Source organism: Cryptomeria japonica, chromosome 3, assembly GCF_030272615.1.
Source record: "Cryptomeria japonica chromosome 3, Sugi_1.0, whole genome shotgun sequence".
Lineage (NCBI taxonomy): Eukaryota > Viridiplantae > Streptophyta > Pinopsida > Cupressales > Cupressaceae > Cryptomeria > Cryptomeria japonica.
In genome coordinates, this window is record NC_081407.1 from 517,366,105 (window position 1) to 517,381,728 (window position 15,624).

The 15,624-nt window shown below is 35.3% G+C and overlaps 2 protein-coding genes across 2 annotated transcripts; one reads left to right on the forward strand and one right to left on the reverse strand.

The window, feature by feature from the left end:
• Nucleotides 1-1,228: 1,228 nt before the first annotated feature.
• Nucleotides 1,229-3,499, reverse strand: LOC131060216 (uncharacterized). The gene has a single exon (XM_057993377.2). It carries the CDS (start codon nucleotides 3,497-3,499, stop codon nucleotides 1,229-1,231), a length of 2,271 nt encoding a protein of 756 aa, XP_057849360.2.
• Nucleotides 3,500-7,123: 3,624 nt separating this feature from the next.
• Nucleotides 7,124-8,078, forward strand: LOC131060203 (uncharacterized). Its single transcript, XM_057993358.2, has 2 exons — nucleotides 7,124-7,529; nucleotides 7,622-8,078. The coding sequence occupies exons 1-2, from the start codon at nucleotides 7,240-7,242 to the stop codon at nucleotides 7,824-7,826; spliced, it is 495 nt and encodes a 164-aa protein (XP_057849341.1). The 5' UTR covers nucleotides 7,124-7,239; the 3' UTR covers nucleotides 7,827-8,078.
• The last annotated feature ends 7,546 nt before the right edge of the window (nucleotides 8,079-15,624 follow it).

The window sequence follows — 15,624 nt, forward strand, 5'->3', positions numbered from 1 at the left end:
CTCTCAAATTTCCCTCGGTACCCTTCTATTCACTCTTCTTGGTGCATGGAACCTTGGTGATATGCTTAAAGGTAGAGGTTAAATGATTTAGAATGATGAAAAAAGTACAATGCTCAATGTGAAAGACAACCTCCTTCCAATTTTTTATATTGGTGAAAAATGGGATTGAAGGGCCTCGATCCTACATAACAAAACAACCAAAAAGACCTCCTCCATGTTATTAATGTACACTATTGTCACCATTTGAGTCATGCCTACAAAGTTCTAGATTGATATGTATTTGGGCATATTTACTTGATCACCACTTTACCATTGTTAGTATTTACATATCAATTTTTATAGCTTGGCATTGTCTACCATAGCTTGAATTCATCTATGTTTCTTGATTGACACGATTGCTATTGTAGCTACTGCAATGATCAAGATATAAATTATCCTAAAAAAGGTTAAAATAATGCCACATGATGCATTGAATTGATTATACCCAATAACATTTTACTTCTTGTCATAGACTTCACTTGTGTTTGAATAACATTTATGTCAATATATGTTATCTAAAATAAACAACATAGATCATAAAGCACTAGAAGAGTCATGTAGCTCAAAAGACATCAATGGTACAAAAATATGACAAATAAAGATATTATACGAATAATAATAATAATGACTATAGTTTCCTCAACTATCACCGTGAAGTTTAATATGTAAACAAATCTCAATATTCCTACTTATTTCAATGGCAATCAATAAAAATGTACGCAAATTTTGTAGGCATTTCTAATAATGTAATATAGTTGAAGTCATCCTAGTCATTCATGTCGCAAAGCCCACACTTGTCATTAGTTTGCATGCGAATGTGATAGCAATAATTATGCCTAAGCAAATACACCATTGATCTACCATTAATTGGTTTGGCCCATGGAATTCATCCACATACCCTCTCACTAATGGGGTTCAAAAAGATTAGGCCAAGTGTCCAATTAACTCCACATCTTGGTCCATATAACTCCACTTGTTTGAACATGACCAATTATAGACTATTTATTTATTGATGACTTGGTCTCCTCATAAGATATTTTTTTTTATTAAAGATAATGAGTTCAAAATTACATAAGAGTTCAAGATTACATCAACCAGAGGCCTAGCCTCACTCGATCAAAAACATATACAGTTTACAGAGGACGACACTGATCAAAAAATATAATTACAACCAAGATCTGCAACAGGACTAAGATAGAATGTCCAATGAGCGATCAACCCAAGCCACCCAGCCAAGAGGACCATCCATCCAGACCAAGTCTTTGTGAGCTTGCACCTGAGCCAGCAAGGAAAGCTCATCTAATCTGGGGTTCCCATTCTTCCTGATTTCATCTTTAATTTTCTCGCAGGCAACCTCGAACGCATGTAGGTCATCCAGGGTTCTCCGCCAAAGGGGGCCATTCTTCAACTCATGAAAATAAAAGGATGCACCGCATTGAATGAACCTCTTTAACTTCTTCCTTTCCACCATCATCGTAACATGAACCTGCAGAAAATTTTTGAAATGTGTGAGTTTCCTGAAAAACTCAGTAAGAACTCTCGGCTTACCTTGAAACTTTTCTTCGTTCCTGCATTTCCAGATCTGCCAAAGAATGTTAGAAGACAACATATTCCAAAATAAATTCGAATCCTTATGCAAGCCAGGCACATAACCAGAAATGATATTAAGAATGCTCATATTGAACGGATAAATAATGCCAAATCTATTCCAAATTTCCTTAGCAAAGAGACAATAAAAAAGGATATGTTTACCAGTTTCTGGAACCTTACACAGATTGCACAGATCAAAATGAGAATCAGAATCAGTACTAAACCTCTTGATAGGAAGTCTGTCAAGTAAAACAAGCCATCTAAAACAATTGATTTTCGGCTCAACAGGACTTTTCCAGAGCCGCTGAAAAACTTTACTCCACATCTTGTCATCAAGGGATAGATGCCACGTAGAGTTCACATGACTGAAAATGTCTTTATTCTGATTAATAACAGAATGAATGTGTTTGGCTTTAAGGCAGTCCATAGCCACACCTCCGGGCCACAAGCAATGAAGATGTCTAAGGGAGTCCACGTTGCAAACAGAGGGGAGGTGTCTGGAGGCTTGTCTCACCATATTGTACGTTCTTCTCTGAGAGTCAGGAATATCAAATTTAGATTTGATAGCGTCCCAAGACGGGAGAAGATCACCCTCGAACAGGTCTGCAAACTGCTTGATACCTTTTTTAGCCCAAGATCTAGCAGAGCAGCCCTGCATTAAGGCAAGGGGTTTCCCATTAATGACAAGATTCCACCAAATGGATCTCTCACCGTGGAGAGAGCCTTGGTGGTACCAGCTCTTATTCATAATGTGGTCCCTGACCTGTTCCCAGGCCTTCCAAATGGCCTTAAAAACCATAGAACCTTGAACCGCAACCGGGAATTCCCCCAACAGAAGATCACCAAAAGGGAGATTCTTCCAAGACTTAGCTTTCTTGGGATAACCTCTCTCTATGTTGTGCCTAACAAGCACTTTCCACGGGCAGTCACCATTCAAAGAGAGAAATATCCACTTGGCGGAGAGGGCAATCCCTTGGAGTTTCAGGTCCTTAAGCCCTAAACCACCAAAGGACTTGTCCACATGACACCAAGCCCACCTGACAGCATGACACTTCTTATTACCTTTACCATCGGACCAGAGGAAAGATCTGATGGCGCTCTGAATGTCTTGGATCTGGTAGTTACTGAATAACCAAGCTGAAGAATAGTAGATACTATAAGAGGAAAAAATTTTCTGACACACTTGAATACGACCGGCCAGAGACAAAGTTCTATTATGCCATTTATTAAGCTTGTTAAGAATTTTATCTCTAACCCACAGCCACATGCTTCTAAGACCAGGATCTACAGAAAAAGGAATACCGAGATATTTAACAATTTTCTTAGGACCACCCCACTGAAGACCAGAACAAGAAAACCACTCAGGAGGTTGATCTTCCCAACCCAAACAGATCGACTTGGCAGGGGATATGCGAGCACCAGAGGCAGAACAAAAAAGATCAAGTTTCCCTTTAAGGACACTAAAATTCTCTTCGGAGAGCTCGAAAAACAGAGCAGTATCATCGGCGAACTGACAGTTAATAAGCATATCATTGTTGGGGAGACTAATACCTTTGACCACAGGAGAAAGAGAGGCATCCCGGAGAATGTAAAACAGAGCCTCAGAAGAAATAACAAAGAGAGCAGGGGCAAGCGGACAACCCTGCCTTATAGACCTACTGAGCGGAAATGAGGGCGAAAGAATACCATTTATTTCAACTTGAGCTGAGGCATCCTTGAGCAAGGTCTGAACAGCACTACAAAAAAATGAAGGAAAACCAAAAGCCTCCAACATCATAAGAATAAACTTCCATTCAATCCTATCATAAGCCTTTTCAAAGTCAAGAAGCAGCATGGCCGAATTCTGATTGGAGCACTTAGCCCACTCCATAGCCTCCCAACTAGTGATCAAATTCTCCAAAATATACCTCCCCTTAATAAAGCCAGTTTGAGTCGGACAAATAAACTTAGGGAGGATATCCACCAGTCTCAGGGCCAAGACCTTCGCTAATATTTTGTAGGAGACATTGAGCAGAGTGATAGGCCTCTAGTTCTCAATGTATGCAATCATATATAGCATGGAAAACCTATTTTAGGGCTCCATTTAAGTTATATGCCACAACCTATAAAATATCAACATGAAACGAGAAGACAAAGACCTAGACTTTTATTTAAGAACTTTGAACTAGACTACAACTAAATTAGATTAGGAGCTTAACATTGTGTAAAATAATGGAAAACTCACCCAATGACTATAATATTGATTACAAGACTATATTTGATCGTTCTTGGTAGAATGTAAAAGTCACATTATTAACTAGAGATCAATAATAAGAAAACAAGAGGTAGATTTTCACAAACATAAGATCAAGATATTTTATGAATAGAGAGAAATCTATGCCTATCAAATTGAAACACTTTCATAGAGTTTATAGAATTTATAGAACACTTTTCTAAAATACTTACAATTTTTTAACTTTATATTAATTTTTTTCTTATAAGATCAAATTTACAGAACATTATATTATAATTATTTCTTACTATATAGATATCTAATAGTATAAATATATTATAAAAACTCATTTTTTAATATAGGTATACATTATCCTATCTTATAATATATATTATATATGATAAATTATATAGTATATAAATTATATTTATATAATAATTATATATGATGGATAATAATTGATTCTCACTATCCATAGTCATATATCCATTTTGTATATCTGCTTTAATATTATGTATTTCAATTGTCCATATATGTCAAGATAATTATCCTAAGAAAGAATATATGTGAAGACATGTCTTGTTTTGCTATGTCCAAAGATGTATTTTAACAACTTGTTATATCTTACAATTACGTATAATAGGTACCTAGATTCTCTTTCAAATTATGTTTGTACATTTATGTAAATTAATATGATAAAATAATTATTTCAAATAATTTATGTATAGGTAAAGCTAATCAACTTCAAATAAACATTTATATCAACATATGTTGTGTTATTATAATCTATGCCAAATTTTATTTTCAAGCCCATCATGTTATCAATCAACATGCCCAAAATAAATATCTATTCATCAACAAAAGACAAATACTATAGTTTTATTAAACATCTATATTCTAGTACTTTACAATCATCACTAAAAAAATTTATTTAGGGAATTACAAACACAAGAAAGTCACACCTGATAATAAAAAAAATAAAGTCCACACTCATGAGGCCAACACCAAATCGACAATCATCATTACTTCTTCTTGCAACAACAAGCATTACAACATATTACATATAAGCATCGATAATTCATTATTCCTTTTGAGTACCAATCAAATAAGTGCCCCCCCTACATTTGATACATTCTAATAGATGAAATGAGCTTCTTTGGTCAAAAGTTTCTACAAATTCATATTAGGTTGCGTGAAGCATTCTCTACCCATAGCCACATCCCATTTGGAGGACACTCGATCATTCTCTTCGATGACTTGGGGCAACTACTGCCAATTAAGGGCATTTCAATGTATTCTTCAACTTCCTATGCAAGGACACTATGACATTGATTCATAACAATTATAACATTGAACAAATATCTCATCAAATTGGAGAGGAACTTGCCTAGATTGAATTCTATGCACTTCTCTTGAATCTATAGAATGCAGATGCTACAACTACATATTGGAAACTTCTAATGTTAGGATTAAGTTCCACACACATGTTTGAAGATAAATCTATTTTCTTATCATTCGTACATCTATTTGCAACAAATGAATGACATCACTCCATAATAAAAGCATAATGTTGTCTTTAGCAAATCCTGTTATCCTATCCACTGCATAGCAATTTAGGGGATTGACTTGTTCAAATTGAGATGAAGAACAACTTGAATATAAGACCCTCTTATGTATTGGCCAAGAGGTTATGCTATGTACAAGTGGAAACAAAACTTTTCAATGGTTCACTTGGACACATCAAAGCAATTATATACAATGATGACAAAAAACCACCTCGACTTCCCTTATTTATTGTTGTTTAATTCGTCACAATAAACAAAAAATATCCCTGTAACCCCAATGAGTCATAGCATTTGCCATCAAATACCACTAAAAATCACATGAGCCTTAACAATACACAAATATTACAAGGGCTTATACTTCAAAGAGCAACAATCAACATTAGTAACATTGAAAAATAGGGGTTGACAATGACAACTATTTCAAGAGTCTATTAACTTGCAAGTATTTGCATACATTGCCTTCACATTTCAAAGATGTGCATGCATACAACGAATCCCATATATTACTCATCGAAAAGAAGAGGAGGCACACTTGACAACATTATCAAATGTAAACTCTTCAAACAATACACAATGGTTGAAAAAACTCCATGTTTGTTCCCTCATATATTTCTTTAATTTTATTATTGCTTACTTACAAATTTCTACAATTTGTAAATTTCACACTTGCCAAAAAAAAAAACACATTTTCATTTTATTATCTTTATGTAATTCATTTTAGATCTTCCAAATGTCCAATTTTTAAAAATATGCACATTAAAATCTACAATATTGTGTGAGTATTATCTCTATGACCTTAATTTAATTTTCACTTGAATGATACAAATTTTAAATACTTTAATATATAAATTTCATGTATACATTCCCCATTCATTGTGTTGAAAACAATATACTTAATTATTATTCTCTTTATGTAGTTCATTTCAAAGTAACTATCTTTAAAAAATTAGGTGAACCATGTATTATCAAACACTAACAAATATTTATTATTCTCATATTTTCTCATAGTGTATGGAGTGTTTGGAATAATGATCTTCTATAGAATTGCCTCCATTCTAGCGATCTATTGGACACTTATCATATTATCATGTGAATGATTTGATATTAAAGATAAATAATTCATCTCTATATGGTAAATTATTTTGTTTGTGAAACTTATTAACACTTATGATTTGTAATATGCCAGTTTTCCAAATATTGTTGCTGTTTGTCTCTTCAATTTACGTGTTTTAGTGTTCTGCAGTCTATTTTATTTGTTAAATGCCCCCTCCTACTAAGGGTTTCTATTTTTTCTCTTAAAATTAAAAAAATAAACCTATTTTGAACTCATTTTGTATAAACCAAGCCCTCTACCAACACTACTTTAATATCCAATTGGCCGCGGCTAAACTGGCTCCAAAATTGCACAGTAAGGATCAATAATCTTTGTGTTATTATTTTTTGCGAAAATTACAGATCGTTGATCGTAATCAACAAAATTAACTGCAGCTTTGATTTTTCAAAATTAAAAAAAAATCAATAACACGAGTTTTTACATACAGTTTTGAAACCAGTTTAGTCGCGTCCTATCCAATTCACATATGTACCAGACAAAAAAATAAAAAAATAAAAAAAAACACCAAAATTTTCCTTATTCTAATTAAAATACCCATTACACAACTAGGTTGCTAGTAATAGCCTTATAAAACAAATCGTTAATCGTGTCCACAAATGAAGCAAAAGGTCATAGATCCTATAGCTATTAAATGCACTCCCCAACACATTTAAGTTTCATCTACATGTTATGTGAGGTGTAACATTAAGCTCTTGTGCTCTACCTAGATAGAGAGGGAGATGGCTTCCATATTCAGTGCAGTGGGCCCTTTTCCCTCACACCTCCTTCCCTGTTGTAACAAAATCTCTTCCAGCGTTTCGTCCCCCTGTAATATAAGTGGAAGGAGAGCAAGTGTTGGTGGGTTCAACTCTTGGGCGGGTAGCAGATTTAAGGTGTCAAAAAGTGTTCAAAGGGATATAAGGTGTATGTGTGCATCCCAAACCAAGGCAATGGAGAAGATGGGTATACAGATCGAAAGGAATCCTTCTCAGACTCGCCTTTCACAGCTCAAAGTGGCATCGTGGCCCAAGTGAGTCTCTCAAATGAGCCCTTTTCCTTTTCCTTCTGTCTTTTGTTTTCTCATTCTTCGGTCCTCAATCTACGTTGTGAAATACCTTGCAGGTGGGGATGCCCTCCGAGTAAGTTTCCATGGACTTATACAGCCAAGGAGGTGTGTTATTTATTGGAAGGAAGAGTGAAAGTGTATCCAGATGGCTACAATGACTATGTCGAGATTGGACCTGGAGATTTGGTTGTTTTCCCCAAAGGCATGAAGTGTACGTGGGATGTTTCTGAAGCCGTTGATAAGCATTACACATTTGATTGAGCTCGCTCCAACTCCAAACTTGCCTATTTAATCTTTATTGCTATATGAGCCACTGCATTATTACTTGCACTTTATTTCATGCATCTCTATGTTATGGCCGCATTCAATAAGCAAGGTTTTAGCAAGGGTATTTACGCTGTAACTGAGTAACTATGTTTTGTGTGAATTTGGGTAGTAACCCTTATAAATTGTGAGCTCGTCTTGTAATTGTGTACATCTATAATTCTATAGAATGAAAGTTTAAATGCAAAATCTCCTAGGGTGAAGAATGTGCCAAATAAATTCACATTCATGTACTTCTGCCGAACCCTTCTGTTATGAATTTGTCTTCTAACTATATCAAAACGAGAGAATTATTCTTGTATGAATATTGTACAGTGAGGTCCTATTCAAGCAGTAGAGGTAAATTACGAGGAAGAGTCCTTACCCAATCCTCAGAGTATGGACATCACTAGTGTGCCATAATTTGCTATTTACCCCCATATATTGTGAGCTACAGTCCAATCTACCCAAATTGATCCTACCCTGTATCATATCATTATTGGATATAATATTACTTTTCAAACAGAACCATTGCCTGTTATTCTTGAGAGATTAATGTAGTTATGGACCATAGCAACTGGTAGTCCACATTCCCTAAACGAGAGAAGAAAGCCACGCTTATTTTAGATGATAGCAATATCTAAGCATTCATCATCTTTTCTATCACAAATAAAGACTTATTGTCAAAATATGGCTAATCTATTATCCCAGGCGATGCATTCATATATTCTTCGAACAAATTTCTTCCAGTTTTAGAGTAATAAAAATCAGTCAGAATACGTTAAAAAATCTTTTTATCTTCATCGACTGTACAATGTTATTCTTAGCAATGCACATCCGAAGTTTATTCGCTGAAAGATGAACAGTCCTACAATGGTATCTTTCTTTATTCTTTCACACCGCCAGCATAATTTTATAAAGTTCACTCCACAATATGTTTTAAAAAATTCTCCAGTATTGTCATAATTTTCTAGCATAATGCGTAGTTTCTGTAGTGCATGCAAGCTGAGAGTGTTTTTGTGGTCCGTCAACCTCTGCTTTTGTGTCAATAAATTGGCAAGGCCTAATTTACCCGGGAGCTTTGTCACAAGGTCAAAAATTAATAGCATACAAAATTAAAACAGTGTCTAAAGTAAATTTAAAGTAAAAAAGTTACTTTTTTTTCACAAGGAAGTTCCATATCTCCTACAAAGACATCTTGGTTGGGCAGTGTCCTAAAGTCTATTTTATCTTCTTTATGTTTTTATATTTCTTCTGTTGTTTATGGCTTGAGTCAGGCTTATGAGCCTCATTTCTGCATGGTACTTCCATGTAAAGGCTTACTAATATGCTCTGGTTTAGCCTAAGTTCCATGAAACTTGTTGGAATATTGATGTTCCATATCCTCTACAGAAACATCTTGGTTGGTCAGTGACCCAAAAAGTCTATTTTATCTTCTTTATGCTTTTATATTTCTTCTATTGTTTATGGCTTGAGTCAGGCCTATGAGCCTCATTTGTGCATAGTACTTCCATGTAAAGGCTTACTAACATGCTTTGGTTTAGCCTAAGTTCCATGAAACTTGCTGGAATATTAATGTTGCATTGTGAGGGTTAATCCTACATAGATAACATAATATTGTAATAGTACATTGTGTGAACATTTAGGTGTGTGAATTTATCCTCCATTGGTTGTACTTTGTAAGATCATTGGTTAGTGAGAGTTTAGTACGGCATTGTTGTACAAGTTTTATTTAAGTTTTCAAGGTGGGAGTGATAAGGATTTGTTTTGTATCTGATAGGGGAAAAACTTGGAAACTTTAAAACATTTGAAACTCGTCACACTTTGCACACAACATCATGGATTGGCTTGTTTTCACTGATAGTGAGGTTTTGTTTTGAGTCGAAATGTAGCATGACAACTCGTTTGCTAGAGAATGCATGTGGTGACTTTGTTAGCCAAGATCCAACTACACTTTAGTTATTGAATGACAGTTTAGTATAGTATTACTATGGATTGAATTTTCAGAGAGCAAAGGTAATGTTGTTGAAGTATGTTGATACCCCAATTTGAACACAACTCATCAAGTGTGACACTCCATAACAAATTTGAAAGGAATTGTATAAAATGTATGAGATAATGGCACTTGCCCAATTTGATGGAAGCATTAGGTAGTTTCAGGGTCGAGGATGAGCACAATATCCTTGTGTATTTGAATATGCTTGAAGGGTAAAAATCCAAGCTTGTGGCTCTTATAGAAGACTCCTGGAATGATGACAAGTGTATTTGCACTCTTGTTTTGGAGAATCTTTTAGCAACACATGGTAATTTCTTGACTCCCATTTGATATTACACTAAAATTAAAAACAAATCATGAGAGGATCACAAGAAACATATACTGGCTAAAGAGAAAAAGTTCAAATGGCTAGATCTACTTGGCATGACATCCTCACAAACCCTTGTTTATGCATCGAATGGCTGAGTTGTTCAAATGAAGAAAAAAATTCACAAGAAAAATGATAGAAATGAGATAACAAGAAATGTTAGAAGTTAGAAGCAATAAGAGAAGTAGGAAGAGCTAGAGTTTAAGGTCATAGGAACTTTGAATGTATAGTTTGGCTCTCAAAACATAGAGAAGTAGGAAAGAGAGTGGATGAATTCCTTCTTGAAGTTGTCAGAGGCATCTACTTTTGGTGATTGTGATACTGGTGGCAAGGTAGTGTCGTTTAGTGCTTTTGGGAAGGCATCATATTAGACTCTTGACATAGGTGCTCATAAGTACATTGGCTATAACAAAGACTGCTTTATTTCATGTAAATGAGGAAGTGGTGGTCAAAATGTTGTGTTTGGTGATGGTTGCTTAGTGTTAGTGCCAGTTCTTGGTGTGGGGACTATGCAGTTGAAGAATGGCTTCTTTGACAATGTTTTGTATGCTTTTAGCATGTAAAAGAATCCTTTGCCGGTGGGTTGGAAAAGGATACATGATTGAGTTTTTTGGCAATGAGTGTTGGATTAAAGATCCAAGGAACAAATTTTATGTTGTTGCAATTGGTAGTTTAATGGATAACTAGTGGATCTTTGACATTTTGTGGCTAGGAGAGTTTGATATTGATTGCTTTAGTGGATGATGCTAGTTGTTTGTGGCATGAGAGGTTTGGACACTTTAACTACTAAAGTATTGCTTTCTTGAAGAGGCTCAATATGGTGCATAGTGTTCCATGTGTCACTGCATCCAAGAGTGTTTGTGAAGGGTGTGCTTATGGGAAGATCAAAAGGAACCATTTGATAAGAACACTACATGAACATCTAAGGAACTAGAGTTCGTGCATAGCAATTTGATGGGTTCCCAACCAATAAATTCCCATAGTAGTTTGAACTATGTTTTAATCTTGGTTGATGATTTTACTAAGAAGAATTGGGTTTACTTTTTGAAGGAGGATGAGGTGTTGTTTACCTTCAAAGTCTTCAAGGCAGAACTGGAGAATCAATTTGGTTCAAAGATCAAGAAGTTGCAGCTAGATAATAGAACTAGATATGTCGACAAGATGTTTACAAATTTCCTTGAGCAACATGGCATTATGAGAGAATTGACGGTTCCTCATACCCTGTAGCATAATGGGGTAGTTGAGAGAAATATTCATACACTCATGGAGATGCTTAGTTAGGTATATGTTTGAAGCTAGGAAGTTGTCTAAGGTTTATTGGACAGAACTAACGAACTGTGCTTGCCCTGTTGTTAATTGGGTGCTAACAAAGGTTGTAAAGGAGGTGATTCCTGATGTAATGAACTTGCAAGAAGAATAAGATAGGAGACCCAAAAACATGTAGTTAGAGAGAAACATAATGCTCTTATCATTTATAGTGCCACTTTGAGTGGGCAACCTCCCAATAAAGTGTAAACTCCAATTACAAGGTGCTTTCCACTTGGGAGGTCATTGAAATATAATCTTGCTAAAGACAACTACTACCATCGATAGACACTCTATTCTATCTAACTAGTTTGATGACTTACAAAGCATATGCACCCAATTGATACTAACTAATGTATTGTAGAATGGGGTTTTTAATGATTGAGGAGAAATGGAGTGGCAATAAGTCTTGCTTGTCTCACCTCAAAGTGTTTGGGTGTGCTGTTTATGTACATATTACTAATGAGATTAGGAAGAAACCAGATGTGAAGAGTTAGAAAGGTGTCTTTATCAGTTATAGTGAAGAAGTCAAATCTTGGAGATATGGGATTCGATGATGATGAAGGTATTTGTTCATAGGGATGTGGTATTTGATGAAGGGAAGAGTGGACTCGATGGTAAGTGTATTATGGTTCCTAATCTGCCTACTTCTAATGTGCATCCTCTCACTTAGAGGCCATTGCTATTGAATTTGAGGGGTGCAAATGAAGGGGTAATGGAAGCGGAATCATTGAGCAAGTTGAAGAAGTGAAAGAGACTTTAGGAGAGGCTTGAGGTCTCTAACAGTGGTAGCAAAATGCCTAAATGGGTTAGTTAGACCCTTCATAATACTTCAATGGAGGTAGATGTTGTAGATAATAGAAAGACAATACGTCAATTTGCAAACCTTGCTTTGATGGTTAAGGTACAAGATTGGAATCATTCGAAGATGTACAAGGAATCCAAGGGCAATCTGCATTGGGTGAAAGCAATGCGAGATGAATATGGTACTCTCATGAATAATCGGGCTTGGGAGTTGTGTAAGTCATCAAAAGGTAAGAAGGTTGTTGGTTGCAAGTGGGTTTATAGGACCAAGTTCACTTTGGAAGGGGAATTTGAGAAATACAAAGCTACACTTTTAGCCAAGGGGTACTCACAAGTTGAAGGTATTGACCATAACGAGACATTTGTTTCAGTTGCAAGGATCCCCATGGTGAGGATATTTCTTGTTGTAGCAACAAAGTATAAGTGGCAAGGGGATTAATTGGATGTAGAGAATGTGTTTCTTCATGCTGATTTGAAGGAAGAGATCTTTATGTAGTAGCCTCTTGGGTTTGTGAAGGAAGGTGAGGAACATTTAGTTTGCCAACTAAATAAGTCATTATTTGGCCTGAAGTAGCCCCCCCCAAGCATAGAATGGGAAGATTAGTCAACATTTCTAGGAATTGGATTTGAAGAACTTTGAGAAGGAGCACAATTTGTATGTCAAGATGATTGATTGGTATATTCTCATAATTGTTCACTATGTGGTGATCTAATTTTGATAGGAAACAATTGTGGTTTAATTGTTCAAATAAAGAAGCAGCTAGCCTCCTAGTTCGATGACAAATTTTGGGTTGCTTCACTAGTTTTTGGCTTTGCAAGTTTGGTAGGAACATGAGAGATCTGTTGTCTCTCAATCAAAGTATGCTAAATAATTGTTGACAAGATTTAGGATCGAGGAAGTGAAAGTTGCCAAAGTGATCCTTGTATTAAGTTGAAAAAAGATACAGGGACAAAAGAGGTGGATCCTACAAAATATCAATATCTTGTGGGAAGTTTGCTTTGTCTTACCTACAATTGTCCTAATATTTCTTTTGTCATTGGATTGTTGTCCAAGTAATGCAAGCACCATGATAGTCACATAAAAGCTGCAAGTTTTGTCTTGATATATGTGAAGGAAACTTTGGATTTTGGACTTTAGTTCAAGAGAGGAGGTGAATGCATTATTCATGGCTATATAGATTTAGATTGGGGAGGAGATCCTAATGACAAGGGCTCCACTTTGGGATATGTCTTCTTGTTGGTAGATTCATTGATCTCATGGTCTTCCAAGAAGCAAAATATTGTTTTGGAATCAACATTAGAAGTGGACTACATTGAAGTAGCTCATGCATTGAATGGAGTAGTGTGGTTATTTGAGATGTTGGATCACTTGCATGTGCTAAAAGATGTGCTTAGCGATTGTTGTGACAATTAGAGTGCCGTATAGTGTATACAAGCTTTTGGGTAAAACTGTGTATGTTTATTGGATTGACGTTTCGGATTACACCCAGTGATCCATCATCAGGAAAAAAAATACATAATAGATTGTGAGAAAGAGTCTTATAAAGGTTGTGGCAAATGAGTGTATGTTGCAGAAAGACTTTTACTGCAATTTATTATGTATTTTTTTTCTCATGATGGATCACTGCGTATGATCCGAAATGTTGATCAAATAAACATACACAGTTTTACGTAGAAGCCTGTATACATTAATCTGTGGACTGTGGAAAGCTCATACCTTCAATTAGAATGGCCTTCAGATTGCCAAGAACTAAGCATATGGAGATGAAGTAGCACAAGTTTCCTGAACTGTTGGAGCTGCAGAAGATTTCGATTGGCTATGTTGGGACTGAGGATCAAGCGGTAGATATCTTCACCAAGTCATTGATGGAGAGCAAGTTTGTCAAGTTTTAGGAGTAGTTGTGTCTCAAAGAGCATGCTATGAAGGGGATATTGTCATCATAACATGCTCTTTCTTGTCTTTGTACTATCTGTATTACATTGAATGTGTTGTAAACCCTTCAATTTCACATTAAGAGGGAATGTTGTCATGTTAATGTTACATTGTGAGGATTTGTCCCACATGCACATTGTAATGTTGTAATAGTACATTGTGTGGACATTTAGGTTTGTGGGTTTATTTCACATTTGATTTACCTCTTAAAGTCATTGGCTAGTGTCAGTGTTAGGAGGTTGTTGTACAAGTTATAATCATCATGTTCTTAAGCGAGTAATGAAGTAAAGGTACCTCCTGTATCTATTATGAATATTTTGTGTTCTATCATGCATCCTATTGTTTGACAATGGAGGTCTTGAGCTAGTGAGCTAGTGTGTAATGTGTTTTTCTAACCAAACTGCTATTGATCCCCCATTTCTGAATTTTTATTTCCAAAGTGGAAAGGGGAAAGGGGATACAACTTTGCAACAATTCCAAACTGTAGGGGTGTTGGTGGAATCGATAGTGCTGCTTCTGGGTCATTATTTGTCCTTTAGAAAAAAAAAAGAAACAAAAGAAAAAAGGGAAAAAAAATCTTATCTCTCCTCACATTAACACACCCAAAAACAAATCCAAGGAGTGGAGCTAGTGGGTGGCAGTCACTCACACATCTAGTTCTAATGATCCTAATAATGATGTAGATCAAGAGAAATTTAAGGAGTGGAATGTTTTACATAAGTGTAGGATGGCTGGCAAATCTTTCTACTTCAAGAATAAGAAATATGTGCAAAGTGGTTTTTAATTTTATTTCTTATGTTGAACCTATCAACTGTGTTTGAGTTCTGCAAGTCGTAAAACAGTGTTTGTGCATTCAATCCTTTAATTCATAAAAATGAATATTATGTTTTTTTTTTTTTTCTATATTTATATATTTTTTATTTTTAATATTTTCTGCATATATGTTGTCACAGCATTTCCTTTCCAAGGGCTCTTGAAATATCAACATTTATTGTACTTAAACCATATACATATCCTTATACCTTGGAGCATAGGCTATAGCAATAGGGCATATGACAATTTGGCAACTTGATATTATTATTTAACCCATAGAAGCAGATATATTTATTAAATTGCATTTAATTGCAATAGAATGTTTCTTGGCCAGTTGGGCGATTTTTTATTTGAAAAATATATTTTGTTTCCTAAAAAAATTGTTTGACTGGAAAATCATTAAAAAAAGTTATGTTTTTTCCAAAATCAGTTTCTGGTTAGGATTAGGGTTTTCTTTTTGAGTTTTGCAGCGTTTTTTCCTTACCCTAACTTTAACCCTAACCTGATTTTATCTTGTTAATTGAAAAAATCTGTATCT

Excerpts from the sequence above, each read along its gene's own strand:
- LOC131060216 (XM_057993377.2), bottom strand. The coding sequence starts at position 3,499 with ATGGAGTGGGCTAAGTGCTCCAATCAGAATTCGGCCATGCTGCTTCTT.
- LOC131060203 (XM_057993358.2), top strand. The coding sequence starts at position 7,240 with ATGGCTTCCATATTCAGTGCAGTGGGCCCTTTTCCCTCACACCTCCTT. Across the intron at positions 7,530-7,621 it reads AAAGTGGCATCGTGGCCCAA|GTGGGGATGCCCTCCGAGTA; the intron begins GTGAGTCTCTCA and ends AATACCTTGCAG.